Source organism: Bombina bombina, chromosome 6 (genome assembly GCF_027579735.1).
Source record: "Bombina bombina isolate aBomBom1 chromosome 6, aBomBom1.pri, whole genome shotgun sequence".
Taxonomy (NCBI): Eukaryota; Metazoa; Chordata; class Amphibia; order Anura; family Bombinatoridae; genus Bombina; species Bombina bombina.
Window position 1 is genome coordinate 809,981,390 of NC_069504.1, and position 15,588 is coordinate 809,996,977.

Here is a 15,588-nt window from a genome sequence, read left to right on the forward strand (position 1 = left end):
CCCTGCTCACGCGCAAACCTGATTGCATATTCTCAAGTGCGCTAAGTCTAACCCGACATGAAAATAGGAATATTTCCCATTCAAATGTTCTTCACATAGAAGAAAATGTTCTATCCTATACTTTAAAAGGACAAGTGTGTTTGTCCGAAGCTGTCATGCGCAGTAGAGACAGCACGAAGACAAACACACCTGGCCTTAAATCCCTACCTGATCTGCCGACTGCCTAGAGCAGAAGTGGGCGTGGCCTAGCGTGTGCGGGAGGTGTGGCCAAATGTGAAGGGGCGTGGTCTACCGTGAAGGGGCGGGGCCTAGCGTGAAGGGCGTGAAGGGGGCGGGGCTGTGAAAGGCCGTGGAGAGAGCTCAAACAGCTCAAAAGAGGGGAGAGAGGAGAGAGAGATCAAGAGGGGAGAGAGAGATCAAGAGGGGAGAAAGAGAGAGGGGGGAGAGAGAAAGAGGGGAGAGAGAGAGGTTAGAGAGAGAGGGGGAGATAGAGAGAGAGGGGGAGAGAGAGAGAGGGGAGAGAGAGAGAGGGGAGAGAGAGAGAGGGGAGAGGAGAGAGAGAGGGGAGAGAGAGAGAGGGGAGAGAGAGAGAGGGGAGAGGAGAGAGAGAGGGGAGAGAGAGAGAGGGGAGAGGAGAGAGAGAGAGGGGAGAGGAGAGAGAGAGAGGGGAGAGAGAGGGGAGAGAGAGAGAGAGGGGAGAGAGGAAAGAGGGGAGATGTGGATGGAGAGAGAGAGAGAGGGAAGAGAAAGAGGGAGGGGGGAGATAGAGAGAGGGGAGAGAGAGAGATGGGAGAGAGGGGAAGAGAGAGAGAGAGAGGGGGGGGGGAGATAGAAAGAGGGGAGAGAGAGAAAGAGGGGAGAGAGAGAGAGGGAGAGAGAGAGGGGAGATAGAAAGAGGGGAGAGAGAGAGAGGGGAGAGAGAGAGAGAGAGGTTGAGAGAGGGGAGAGAGAGAGAAGAGAGAGAGAGAGGAGAGAGAGAGGGGAGAGAGAGAGAGGGGAGAGAGAGAGGGGAGAAAGAGAGGAGAGAGAGGAGAGAGAGAGTGAGGGGAGAGAGAGAGAGGGGAGAGAGAGAGAGAGAGAGAGCGGTTGAAAGAGGGAAGAGAGAGAGAGAGGGGAGAGAGAGGGTTGAGAGAGGGAAGAGAGAGGGGAGAGAGAGAGGGGAGAGAGGGGAGATAGAGAGAGAGGGGAGAGAGAAAGAGAGAGGGGAGAGAGAGAGGGGAGTGAGAGAGAGGGGGGAGAGAGAGAGGGGGAGAGAGAGGGGAGAGATAGAGGGGAGATAGAGAGAGAGGGGGGAGAGAGAGAGAGGGGGGGGGAGAGAGAGAGAGAGAGAGGGGAGATGGAGAGAGAGAGAGGGGAGATGAGGGGAGAGAGAGAAGAGAGAGGGGAGATGGAGAGAGAGAGAGGGAAGATGGAGAGAGAGAGAGAGAGAGAGAGAGGAGATAGAAAGAGAGGGGAGATAGAGAGAAAGAGAGAGAGCGCAAAAGAGGGGGGGAGAGAGAGAGTGCAAAAGAGAGGGGGGAAAGAGAGAGCGCAAAAGAGAGGGGGGAGAGAGAGAGCTTAAAAGAGAGGGGGAGAGAGAGAAAGCAAAAGAGAGGGGGGAGAGAGAGAAAGCAAAAGAGAGTGGGAGGGAGAGAACGCAAGGGGTGGGACCACTGTACTGCAAAAAATGGCCCGTGTGAACGGGCTTTAGGACTAGTTTATTCATAACTACATATTTCTACATATAACTAATGGTATTTTGGTACAATATATATCTTTACCTACATATAGATGCTTATATATAGGTATAGATATATACAGCTATGTCTAGGAATATATATATATTAAAAATACATAGAACATATTCTGCTATGTGCAGAACATTGGAATATGAAATATTTACAGTAAATACACACTAAAACACTTTATTAAATATGAATATTGCATAAATATGATTTTACATGTTTCATCTACTTGACTGCAAAGGGCTCCAATGCACTACTATATATGTCTATATGTGTGTACATAAGTATTTATGTGTTTATATCTGTATATTTGTATGTGTATATGTATGTATATATATATATATATATATATATATATATATATATATATATATATATATATATATATATATATATATATGTATGTATATATATATATATATATATATATATATATATATATATATACAGGGAGTGCAGAATTATTAGGCAAATGAGTATTTTGACCACATCATCCTCTTTATGCATGTTGTCTTACTCCAAGCTGTATAGGCTCGAAAGCCTACTACCAATTAAGCATATTAGGTGATGTGCATCTCTGTAATGAGAAGGGGTGTGGTCTAATGACATCAACACCCTATATCAGGTGTGCATAATTATTAGGCAACTTCCTTTCCTTTGGTAAAATGGGTCAAAAGAAGGACTTGACAGGCTCAGAAAAGTCAAAAATAGTGAGATATCTTGCAGAGGGATGCAGCACTCTTAAAATTGCAAAGCTTCTGAAGCGTGATCATCGAACAATCAAGCGTTTCATTCAAAATAGTCAACAGGGTCGCAAGAAGCGTGTGGAAAAACCAAGGCGCAAAATAACTGCCCATGAACTGAGAAAAGTCAAGCGTGCAGCTGCCAAGATGCCACTTGCCACCAGTTTGGCCATATTTCAGAGCTGCAACATCACTGGAGTGCCCAAAAGCACAAGGTGTGCAATACTCAGAGACATGGCCAAGGTAAGAAAGGCTGAAAGACGACCACCACTGAACAAGACACACAAGCTGAAACATCAAGACTGGGCCAAGAAATATCTCAAGACTGATTTTTCTAAGGTTTTATGGACTGATGAAATGAGAGTGAGTCTTGATGGGCCAGATGGATGGGCCCGTGGCTGGATTGGTAAAGGGCAGAGAGCTCCAGTCCGACTCAGACGCCAGCAAGGTGGAGGTGGAGTACTGGTTTGGGCTGGTATCATCAAAGATGAGCTTGTGGGGCTTTTTCGGGTTGAGGATGGAGTCAAGCTCAACTCCTAGTCCTACTGCCAGTTTCTGGAAGACACCTTCTTCAAGCAGTGGTACAGGAAGAAGTCTGCATCCTTCAAGAAAAACATGATTTTCATGCAGGACAATGCTCCATCACACGCGTCCAAGTACTCCACAGCGTGGCTGGCAAGAAAGGGTATAAAAGAAGAAAATCTAATGACATGGCCTCCTTGTTCACCTGATCTGAACCCCATTGAGAACCTGTGGTCCATCATCAAATGTGAGATTTACAAGGAGGGAAAACAGTACACCTCTCTGAACAGTGTCTGGGAGGCTGTGGTTGCTGCTGCACGCAATGTTGATGGTGAACAGATCAAAACACTGACAGAATCCATGGATGGCAGGCTTTTGAGTGTCCTTGCAAAGAAAGGTGGCTATATTGGTCACTGATTTGTTTTTGTTTTGTTTTTGAATGTCAGAAATGTATATTTGTGAATGTTGAGATGTTATATTGGTTTCACTGGTAAAAATAAATAATTGAAATGGGTATATATTTGTTTTTTGTTAAGTTGCCTAATAATTATGCACAGTAATAGTCACCTGCACACACAGATATCCCCCTAAAATAGCTATAACTAAAAACAAACTAAAAACTACTTCCAAAACTATTCAGCTTTGATATTAATGAGTTTTTTGGGTTCATTGAGAACATGGTTGTTGTTCAATAATAAAATTAATCCTCAAAAATACAACTTGCCTAATAATTCTGCACTCCCTGTATATATATATATATATATACATACACACACACAGCCCTCAGTTTACGCCGGGGTTAGGTTATGTATATACTGTACATCTTTAGGCATGTATATGTATGTATCTCTATGTTAGAGCCCTTTGCCTCATATCTTTGAGCCCTTGTAACTTTTTTGTGCAATATTTTTTTTAAATATTTTTTCTTAGTGTAACTGTACTTTGTAATGTATTTATGATGTGTTTTGTGACACTTTTTTGTTTTGCGAAACGGTTAACCAGAGCTCTGAGGATGCGGTAATCATTCTAGCATAGCTAGAACGCACTCGCATTTACTTTCAATTTGTAATTTTAGCGGGAAACCTTTATGAGAAATTATATTTTGAGTTTAAGGTCAAAGTTATTTTTTTTTCTGCAATTAGCTTGTTCCTATTTTCTCTATGTGGATACAATGCTTTTCTCAGTTTGTGACACTTATCTGCTTAAAATAGATGTACTTTATTTTATTTAGAAATACATGTTTTATATTATTAGAATTTGTTCACTGCCCATGTCAGTGGTAATAACAATGCCATTGTGACTCTTCATTAAAGGGACATAAAACTATTACAATATTACTTGCTAAAACACATTGCCCTGTTTTTTAATAAGCGATTAACAAGTAAGAGTACTTTCTTTTCCATCTGTAGATCCATTTTATTTGGGGTGATTACAGAAAAATTTAACTCTTGCGTAATTTAGTTCTGTGACCCATGCATGCGCAACAGTAGAGATTAATCTCTTGGAATCTATACATAAGTGCATCAGTGCCTCAAATGCGTGAGCAGATACAAGCACCATGTATATTTTACTGCTGCGCTGAGTACTGTGAAAGTATGCAATGTTGGCAATGGCATCAACAGGTGCAAAGTGCGCTTGCACAGATCATGCACCCAAAGTCCTGCCTAGGAATACCTCCATGATAAGACTCACATAATGAGTCTAATAGAGGGTTTGGAAACCAGGCCTTTGTATCTCTACAAACATGACACAGAAAGTAGTAACATTGTGCATGAACTGGCAGCCCAACTGGGTGTTAAATGCTGCTCTGTGTGTTACATTGAGCCCTAGGGTAAACTATGTGCTCTGTTTTTGTTGTTGTTAACCACAAGGAAGTGAAACATTGCACTGTGTGTGTTACTGGCAGCCAGAAAGGTAAAGTCATTTGTGTGTTACTGGCATCTAAGGAGTTACAACCACTGCTGAGCTGGGATATACTTATTTGATGTGTCAAGGTTAAGGCCTAGGGTAGAGTTTTCAGGTGGAACCATTGAGTGATCAACCACCTACCACCTGTATCCTGTCACCTGCAGGTCATCCAGTATTTTTATGGAGGGCAGTTGGCAACCCTAGTTGCGTGTAATAATGTGTTGTTGCAGCCATGTGCAGGTGATTATGTGGATAAAGTCAAAATAAACAGTTTTCATTTAAAAAAATAATAATGCAAATGTTTTTGTGAAAAACATAATTTATGTAAGAACTTACCTGATAAATTAATTTCTTTCATATTAGCAAGAGTCCATGAGCTAGTGACGTATGGGATATACATTCCTACCAGGAGGGGCAAAGTTTCCCAAACCTCAAATGCCTATAAATACACCCCTCACCACACCCACAAATCAGTTTAACGCATAGCCAAGAAGTGGGGTGATAAGACAAAAGTGCGAAAGCATAAAAAATAAGGAATTGGAATAATTGTGCTTTATACAAAAAAATCATAACCACCACAAAAAGGGTGGGCCTCATGGACTCTTGCTAATATGAAAGAAATGAATTTATCAGGTAAGTTCTTACATAAATTATGTTTTCTTTCATGTAATTAGCAAGAGTCCATGAGCTAGTGACGTATGGGATAATGACTACCCAAGATGTGGATCTTCCACGCAAGTGTCACTAGAGAGGGAGGGATAAAATAAAGACAGCCAATTCCGCTGAAAATAATCCACACCCAAAATAAAGTTTAAATCTTATAATGAAAAAAACTGAAATTATAAGCAGAAGAATCAAACTGAAACAGCTGCCTGAAGTATTTTTCTACCAAAAACTGCTTCAGAAGAAGAAAACACATCAAAATGGTAGAATTTAGAAAAAATATGCAAAGAAGATCAAGTTACTGCTTTGCAAATCTGATAAACCGAAGCTTCATTCCTAAACGCCCAGGAAGTAGAAACTGACCTAGTAGAATGAGCTGTAATCCTTTGAGGCAGAGTTTACCCGACTCGACATAAGCATGATGAATTAAAGATTTCAACCAAGATGCCAAAGAAATGGCAGAGGCCTTCTGACCTTTCCTAGAACTGGAAAAGATAACAAAAAGACTAGAAGTCTTTCGGAAATTCTTAGTAGCTTCAACATAATATTTCAAAGCTCTAACTACATCCAAAGAATGCAATGATCTCTCCTTAGAATTCTTAGGATTAGGACATAATGAAGGAACTACAATTTCTCTACAAATGTTGTTAGAATTCACAACCTTAGGAAAAAATTTAAAAGAAGTTCACAACACCGCCTTACCCTGATGAAAAATCAGAAAAGGAGACTCACAAGAAAGAGCAGATAATTCAGAAAACTGATTGACTTAATAACAAGTTTTATACGAACCAAAGCTTGTACAAAACAATACAAATCAGGAAAACTAGCAATCTTTCTGTGAAAAAGAACAGAAGAGCAAAGATTTGTCCTTTTAAGGAACTTGCAGACAAAACTTATCCAAACCATCCTGAAGAAACTGTAAAGTTCTAGGAATTCTAAAAGAATGCCAAGAAAAAAGATGAGAAAAACACCAAAAAATGCAAGTCTTCCAGACTCGATAATATATCATCCTAGATACAGATTTACGAGCCTGCAACATAGTATTAATTACGGAGTCAGAGAAACCTCTATGACTGAGAATCAAGCGTTCAATCTCCATACCTTCAATTTAAGGATTTGAGATCCTGATGGAAAAAAGGACCTTGTGATAGAAGGTCTGGACTTAACGGAAGAGTCCACGGATGGCAAGGAGCCATCCGGACAAGATCCGCATACCAAAACCTGTGAGGCCATGCTGGAGCCACCAGCAGAATAAACGAACGCTCCTTTAGAATTTTGGAAATCACTCTTGAAAAAAGAACTAGAGGCGGAAAGATATAGCAGGATGATATTTCCAAGGAAATGACAATGCATCCACTGCTTCCGCCTGAGGATCCCTGGATCTGGACAGATACCTGGGAAGCATCTTGTTTAGATGAGAAGCCATAAGATCTATTTCTGGAAGTCCCCATATTTGAACAATCTGAAGAAATACCTCTGGGTGAAGAGACCATTCGCCCGGAAGTAGCATTTGGTGACTGAGATAATCCGCTTCCCAATTATCTATACCTGGGATATGAACCGCAGAAATTAGACAGGAGCTGGATTTCGCCCATACAAGTATTCGAGATACTTCCTTTATAGCCAGAGGACTGTGAGTCCCTCTTGATGATTGACATATGCCACATTTGTGACATTGTCCGTCTGTAAACAAATGAACGACTCTCTCTTTAGAAGAGGCCACGACTGAAGAGCTCTGAAAATTGCACGGAGTTCCAAAATGTTGATTGGAAATCTCACCTCCTGAGATTCCCAAACCCCTTGTGCTGTCAGAAACCCCCATACAGCTCCCCAACCTGTCAGACTTGCATCTGTTGAGATCAGAGTCCAGGTTGGAAGAACAAAAGAAGCCCCCTGAACTAAACGATGGTGGTCTGTACCACGTCAGAGGGTGTCGAACAATCGGTTTAAAAGATATTAAATGAGATATCTTTGTATAATCCTTGCACTACTGGTTCAGCATACAGAACTGAAGAGGTTTGCATGTGAAAATGAGCAAAGGGGAACACGTCCAATGCAGCAGTCATAAGAACCTAGAATTTCCATGCATAAAGCTACCGAAGGGAATGAATGAGACTGAAGGTTTCGACAAGCTGAAACCAAATTCAGACGTCTCTTGTCCGACAGAGACAGAGTCATGGACACTGAATCTTATCTGGAAACCTAAAAAGGTTACTCTCATCTGAGGAATCAATAAACTGATTGGTAAATTGATCCTCCAACCATGTTCTTGAAGAAACAACACTCATAAAAAGCTGGAAAGGATCTTTCCATTGAAAATGAGCAAAGGGAATTGAATCCAATGCTGTTAAAACTTCTATGCATATATAGCAACTGAAGGAAATAATATAGACTAAAAAAGGTACCGACAGACGGAACCCAATACAAATTGTCGCTTGTCCGATAGAGACAAAGACAGTGACATAAACCATCTGGAAACCTAAAAAAGGTGACCCTTACGTGAGGAATCAAGGACTTTTGAAAAAAAGATCCTCTAACTATGTCCTGAAGAGCAAGTGAATCATATGAGATTCCGCATCCTCAGAAAATAATCTGAATGAAAACAGAAAAATGAAAATATGCATTTATTGTATCTAATGAAAACAAATAATGATATCAATGACCATAAAAAGGCAAAATAGTTTGAATAAAACTCCAAACCCGGTTCCTAAAAAAGGAACTGGAAGAAATACCCCAGAAGATTCCAGGTCTTAGCAGCGCTTGAACCCCATGGGTGCCCAGCCATGCTTCAACAGTACCCAAAATATATAGGACAGAAACACACTTAAAGAAAGTGTTAGTCTTACTGGAATAAAATCAAAGAAATTTGGACAAAATAGAACCAAATAAATTTCAAAGAAGTCTAAACCTGCCCCTTACCAGCCAAGCTGGAATACGGCACGTACATCGCAATATTAGGGAGCTGATTCGAACCCCAATTATAAACATGTTACTTGGGAAAGAACTCAGGAATTCGTTCCTTAATAAGAACAACCAAACTAGTATAAGCTTAAAGTTTTAGTCTTCGAACTCAATCTTGAAGCCCATAGTAACAGTTAAGAATTGAATCCAATTATAAAACAAATAATTGATTATCTTAGAACAAAAGAAATATGGATTTTCTTTTTTTTTTTTTTTTTTTTTTTTTTTTAAATCACAAAATTCTTCTAGCTAAAATAGCTAAAGACATAGATTAACCCTCATTTGCGAATATATTCAATAAAATGAAGACACAAATGAAATCAATAGCATGATAGTCCAGTTTAAAGGACCAGTCAAAACAGAGGACTTGCAAAATGCAAAACAACAAGACAAATGCAACAGCACCTAGTCTAGTAAATGTTGTCCCTTTAACAATGTTAAAATAAATCATAATCTGATACTTGATCTTAAAGAAAACAGAAAAAATGAAGTAATTGCAATATCACAGGACCAAAAAAAGGTACCTGAAACTAAATAATTTTCCATAAATAAGATACAACTATATAAAGGAAAATAAATATTATTTTGCTATAGAAACAATAGCAAAATTAGTAGGAGTAGAGATAGCCCCAATAAATTGGAGAACCCTCCAAATTGATTTTAACTGCTGGCAAAGAATATAGCTTAAAACCTTTGAAGAAGGAATAAAAGAGAATTCTCAGCCTATTCCATTCCCTAGTATGGGGAATTGGAAAGAAACCCTCTGAAATCACAGAAGAATAAAAAGGCAGAAATAGTGTCAGCTAGTCTTAAAGAACTAGTTACCTTAATATCCAAAATAATCAACACCTCTTCAACAAAGAACAAATGTACTTTAATAAAAAATTTATAAAAAAGTAGATTTGTTAGTGTCAATATCTGATGAAGAGAATTTCTGAAAGAGAAAAAAACATCATCAGAGAAGGATAAATCAGTATGTTGTTGGTCATTTGAAACTTCAATAATTAAAAAAGAAGTGGAAAAGACCTAAAAATTGTATTAGAAGGCACGAAGTCAGACAAAGCCTTAATCAGAAAAAATATTTCTTATAAATCTTCTAAACATTTCTTGTACTTAAGAATGGAAATGTATAAAGCATGAATACTAATGGAATCTGCATGTAAAAGTATATCATAATAACTTATTACAAACCATAGCTAAAGATAAACATTTATAACATTTAAAATAAATGAACTTAGCTTTGGTAGAACTGAAACTCAGTTAAGCATTTTTCCAGAAGTGTCTTCTGACTCAGGGTCAATCGTAGACGTCTTGCAATATGTAATAGAAAAAACAACATATAAAGCAAAATTGATCAAATTCCTTAAATGACAGTTTCAGGAATGGGAAAAAATGCTAGTGAACAAGCTTCTAGCAACCAGAAGCAATAATTAATGAGACTTAAATAATGTGGAGACAATAGTGACGCCCATATTTTTTAGCGCCAAAAAAGACACCCACATTATTTGGCGCCTAAATGCTTTTGGCGCCAAAAATGACGCCACATCCGGAACGCCGCCACTTTTGGCGCAAAAAAAACGTCAAAAAAATGACGCAACTTCCGGCGACACGTATGACGCCGGAAACAGAAAAAAAATTTTGCGCCAAAAAAATCCGCGCCAAGAATGACGCAATAAAATGAAGCATTTTCAGCCCCCGCGAGCCTAATAGCCCACAGGGAAAAAGTCAAATTTAAGGTAAGAGAAAAATTGATTAATTCATATGCATTATCCCAAATATGAAACTGACTGTCTGAAAGAAGGAACGTTGAACATCCTGAGACAAGGCAAATAAATGTTTGAACACATATATTTAGAACTTTATATAAAAGTGCCCAACCATAGCTTAGAGTGTCACAGAAAATAAGACTTACTTACCCCAGGACACTCATCTACAAGTAGTAGAAAGCCAAACCAGTACTGAAACGAGAATCAGTAGAGGTAATGGTATATAAGAGTATATCGTCGATCTGAAAAGGGAGGTAAGAGATGAATCTCTACGACCGATAACAGAGAACCTATGAAATAGACCCCGTAGAAGGAGATCATTGAATTCAAATAGGCAATACTCTCCTCACATCCCTCTGACATTCACTGCACGCTGAGAGGAAAACCGGGCTCCAACCTGCTGCGGAGCGCATATCAACGTAGAATCTAGCACAAACTTACTTCACCACCTCCATAGGAGGCAAAGTTTGTAAAACTGATTTGTGGGTGTGGTGAGGGGTGTATTTATAGGCATTTGAGGTTTGGGAAACTTTGCCCCTCCTGGTAGGAATGTATATCCCATACGTCACTAGCTCATGGACTCTTGCTAATTACATGAAAGAAATGTATAATTATATAAAGTATATGTATGTACAGTATGTGTGTGTATATAAAAGGCCAAGTGTGTTTGTCCGAAGCTGCCATGCGCAGTAGGGACAGCACAAGGACAAACGCACTTGGCCTTATCTGACAATCCATGCTGTTTGCGGCAAAAGTGGGCGTGGTTGGGCGGGAGCATGGGCGGGGGGGGGCATGGTCGGGCGTGGCGAGGGCATGGCTGGGTGCGGTCGGCGCGACAGAGAGGGGAGAGAAATAGAAAGAGAGGGGGAGAGACAAACAAAGATTGGAAAGAGCTAAAGAGAGGGGGAAGTGCAGAAGAGAGGGGGGAGAGAGAGCAAAAGAAAGGGGAGAGAGACAGAGCAAAAGAGAGGGGGGAGAGAGAGAGCAAAAGAGAGGGGTGAAAGAGAGAGCAAAAGAGAGGGGGGAAAGAGAGAGCAAAAGAGAGGGGGGAAAGAGAGAGCAAAAGAGAGGGGGGGAGAGAGAGAGCAAAAGAGAGGGGGGAGAGAGAGAGCAAAAGAGAGGGGGAGAGAGAGAGCAAAAGAGAGGGATGGAGAGAGTGCAAGAGAGAGGGATGGAGAGAGACAGAGCAAAAGAGAGGGGGAGAGAGAGAGAGCAAAAGAGAGGGGGGAGAGAGAGCACAAAAGAGAGGGGGAGAGAGAGAGCGCAAAAGAGAGGGGGAGAGAGAGAGCGCAAAAGAGAGGGGGAGAGAGAGAGCGCAAAAGAGAGGGGGGAGAGAGAGCGCATAAAAGAGAGGGGGAGAGAGAGAGCAAAAGAGAGGGGGAGAGAGCAAAAGAGAGGGGGGAGAGAGCAAAAGAGAGGGGGGGAGAGGGAGCAAAAGAGAGGGGGGAGAGAGCAAATGAGAGGGGGAGAGAGAGAGCAAAAGAGAGGGGGAGAGAGAGCAAAAGAGAGGGGGGAGAGAGCAAAAGAGAGGGGGGGAGAGGGAGCAAAAGAGAGGGGGGGGAGAGAGCAAAAGAGAGGGGGAGAGAGAGAGCAAAAGAGAGGTGGAGCGAGAGAGAGAGCAAAAGAGAGGGGGGAGAGAGGAAAATTGAGGGGGGAGAGAGAGAGCAAAATAGAGGGGGGAGAGAGAGAGCGCAAAAGAGAGGGGGAGAGAGCGCAAAAGAGAGGGGGGGAGAGAGAGAGAAAGGGGTGGGACCGCTGTACTGCAAAAAATGGCCCGTGTGAACGGGCTTTAGGACTAGTGTATATATATATATTAGACATTCTTATATTTGTTGTCTGTTTAACATTGTCAAAGCATCTCTTGTAAAACATTTTCGACACAATACTACATTTCAGCAGTATTTTTGTACATTAACATAAACTATTCTAGATTTCTGACAATAATTACTAAATTAGTAATTTAAAGGACTAATAAATACAATAGCGCTTAGGGGCCGATTTATCAAGGGCTGAATGGCCCTTGATGCCCCTGCTTCCGCACAAGCCTTCAGGCTTGCCGGAAACAGCAGTTATAAAGCAGCGGTCTTAACTTGTCCGCTGACTCTAAGGCTGCAGTCTGCAATTCCACCCGATCCTATACAATCGGGCTGATTGACACCCCCTGCTAGCGGCCAATTGGCTGCAAATCTGCAAGGGGCAGCATTGCACAAGCAGTTCACCAGCGATGTCTGAACTTCAGATGAGTAGTAGATTTTTTTTTTCTCTGACAAATTTAAAAGTTATGTCTATTTCCACTACCCCTGTATCATGTGACAGCCATCAGCCAATCACCATTGCATATATGTATATTCTGGTAATTTTTGCACATGCTCAGTAGGAGCTGGGAAATAAAAAAATGTAAATATAACAAGACTGTCCACATTTTGTTAATGTAAGTACATTGGAAAGTTGTTTAAAATTACATGCTCTGAATGCATCTGAATCATGAAAGTTTAATTTTGACTTGAGTGTCCCTTTAATACAGTCTGCACATCTCTTAATTATCTGCATTATTCACTCTCAGGCTAGGATCCCTCTGCTCCTGAAAAGAATGAAAGATGTGGGGAAAGTGTTTCTGGCCACAAACAGTGATTACAACTACACAAATGTGAGTACAAATGCTACAGCTTTGCTGACTCTCTACATTTTGCTTGAATGTATTTGTGACATTCTGCTTGCCTTTTACACTTAGGCCATTATGACCTACCTGTTTGATGTGGTACAAGATGAAGATAAGGTAAGTACACACTCACACATACATACCTATATATATATATAACTTTATATTCCCCAAAAATGTACCCTCACTTCATTCAAAATCATCTCAAAAAACATTTTGGCCCAGATTACAAGTTGAGTGCAAAATAGTGCTTCCCCAAAAGCGACATTTGCACTAAACTTAGTAATTCCAGCAAATGTGCGCTGGTATTATGAGTAAGGTACAATGCGAACGCAACCTCACGAGAGCGCTCTTCCATAGGCTCCAATAGGAGCCTCGTTCTCATACCATCCTACACGTCACAGAACGTTATATATATATATAATTAAACAGATAAATTATGCGAGAGGATAGCCAGGACCCTCCTCAATAAATAGGATGGGAACATTTAATATGGTTATTTTTAATGAATATAGTCAACACAGCATTAAATTGTGTTGGACCCGGTCCATTCCCCTATATTTAAATATAAGTCCAATTATATAAGAAAAAAGAATTTGCACAGTAGAGCTATATGAGATACTGTGAATATAGTGGGAGATTGCAGCACTCGAAAAAACTTTCTCTTTGCAATTCTAATCTGTAGATAATTAGCCGTGGGATAATGTCAGACCTATGAAAAACATGCATGCACAGGCCAGGTCTAATGCAATCAATTTATTACATAAAAACACAACAGAGAATTGTTCTAGGGCATCATGTCAACACATACATAACCACTGCAGTGGATGTTATTTATAAAAACCAATTGAAAATACTTGTGAAAACCTATATCAAACAAGGCAAGTAATTCAATTGAAAACTACTTGTGATAACTTAACCTGTATCAAACAAGGCAAGTTACCAAGCAACAAAGTGTGAGAGATGTTACAAGTGAAAACATTCCTAAATCACCACAAAAGACAGAATATAGAGGGCTAGTTATTATGGTACATATGAACTGCTTTAATAGCTTGTAAATGTCCTCTCAACTAACAGTTCAGTCTTTGTGAGCCACCCCCACAGGTTGTAAAGTAACAAAAGCCTTTAGACGTATCGATCACTACAGCGTGATTTCTTTGTATGTATCAGATAGCAACAGCTGACAAACCGAGGTAAAGACGTCCTCCAACGTCAGCTATATGGTTTCACAAAGTATACAGTTCTTTAACATCCACATCCAAGAGTGATGAAGAAAGTTATTTGGCAGATGCAGCTTAAACAAACTGTTGTAATTAATGCAGGTACATGCAGGTATCAAAGTTTACAGGGCACAAAAGAACGGACCGGGACAGTTACCTCTGACATCCAATACTTTTCTCACCTATTCCATCGAAGAGTCGTGTCTCCTTGCTCATAGGGACACCAACTTTAATAGGCAAAGTATCTCCACCTCTGTGATTTACCTTCCGGACAGCTAGACACTCCGCTTTCGTCGCAGGTGCCTAGATTACTGCTCATGTTTGAAAATGTTGACGCGCGTTTCGCCCCACAATGCTGAGTGAAAAGGGGCCTTGTCAGGACTGTCAATCACTCCATACTCAAGGCTTTTGTTGATTTCCTTATTGGAGGAGTGGCCACAACCATACTTGCTGTCCAATAGATTGGCTGTTCAAGCCAAGCCTCCTTTTTTTGCTTCTTTAATACAAAGTTGCCTTTAGAGGGAGTGTAGAGTGACACATAAAGTAATAATCAATTGCATTATCCTAAACTACTGCGTGCTGTAATTCAATATAATCAAATATATATCTCAGTTATGATAACCATAAACTCGATAGAAAAAAGATATATAGAGAATTGAATGGAAAATCTATAAAAATGTTTCATTAGATGACATTTACGATACCTTTCTAATGCTTATTACCTAAAGGCTAATATAAACCAAGTTATTCAAACAGAGAATATCAAGTCTAAGGATATATTATTGATTAAAAGCTCTCCTTGAGATTTTAAATTCTGAACAGAAATAGCCACAGCATCTAACGAGTTCATATTAACATATAGCCTATAAGGAAAGATTCAATACAAAAAAAGAAGAAAAAAAACACCCGTATCTTTCGTAGAGGATGTCATCCCTATGCTCCTGTACCCTGTCCTTAAACATCCGTTTCATTTTTCCAACGTAGAACAGGAGACAGGAGCATTGTAAGAGATAGACAACCCCCACAGAGTTGCAATTAGAGAAGCACCTAATGTGAAACCGTCTACCAGTATTTGCTGAGAAGGACTTGCATTTTAGCATATATGGACAATAGACACAGTGTCCACATGGAAAATTGCCTTTTACCTGTTGGTATTTATTCAACCAATTACTTACAGGTTCTGACCTTACAAATCTACTTTTTACTAACTTATCTTTTAGGTTATGAGATTTTTTAGCGGTCAAAAGTGGACTTTTTCCCACTTTATCTGCAATTTTGTCATCCATAGTTAGAATATGCCAATTCTGGGATAGTATTTCTTTAATATTTCGCCACTGACAATTATAAGTTGTAATAAATGTTAAATTATTGTCATTTTTTTTATCTTTTTTTTGAGTATAAAAGATCATTTCTATTTAATTT

General features: G+C 40.1%; 1 protein-coding gene across 3 annotated transcripts in view; it reads left to right on the top strand.

The window, feature by feature from the left end:
* Positions 1-15,588, top strand: part of LOC128663707 (cytosolic purine 5'-nucleotidase-like) — a 326,364-nt gene that overhangs the window by 207,001 nt on the left and 103,775 nt on the right. For all 3 annotated transcript variants that reach the window (XM_053718156.1, XM_053718154.1, XM_053718155.1), the window contains exons 9-10: positions 12,851-12,934; positions 13,019-13,063. In XM_053718156.1, the coding sequence (XP_053574131.1) occupies positions 12,851-12,934; positions 13,019-13,063 (129 nt within the window). The remainder of the gene's footprint in view (positions 1-12,850; positions 12,935-13,018; positions 13,064-15,588) is intronic.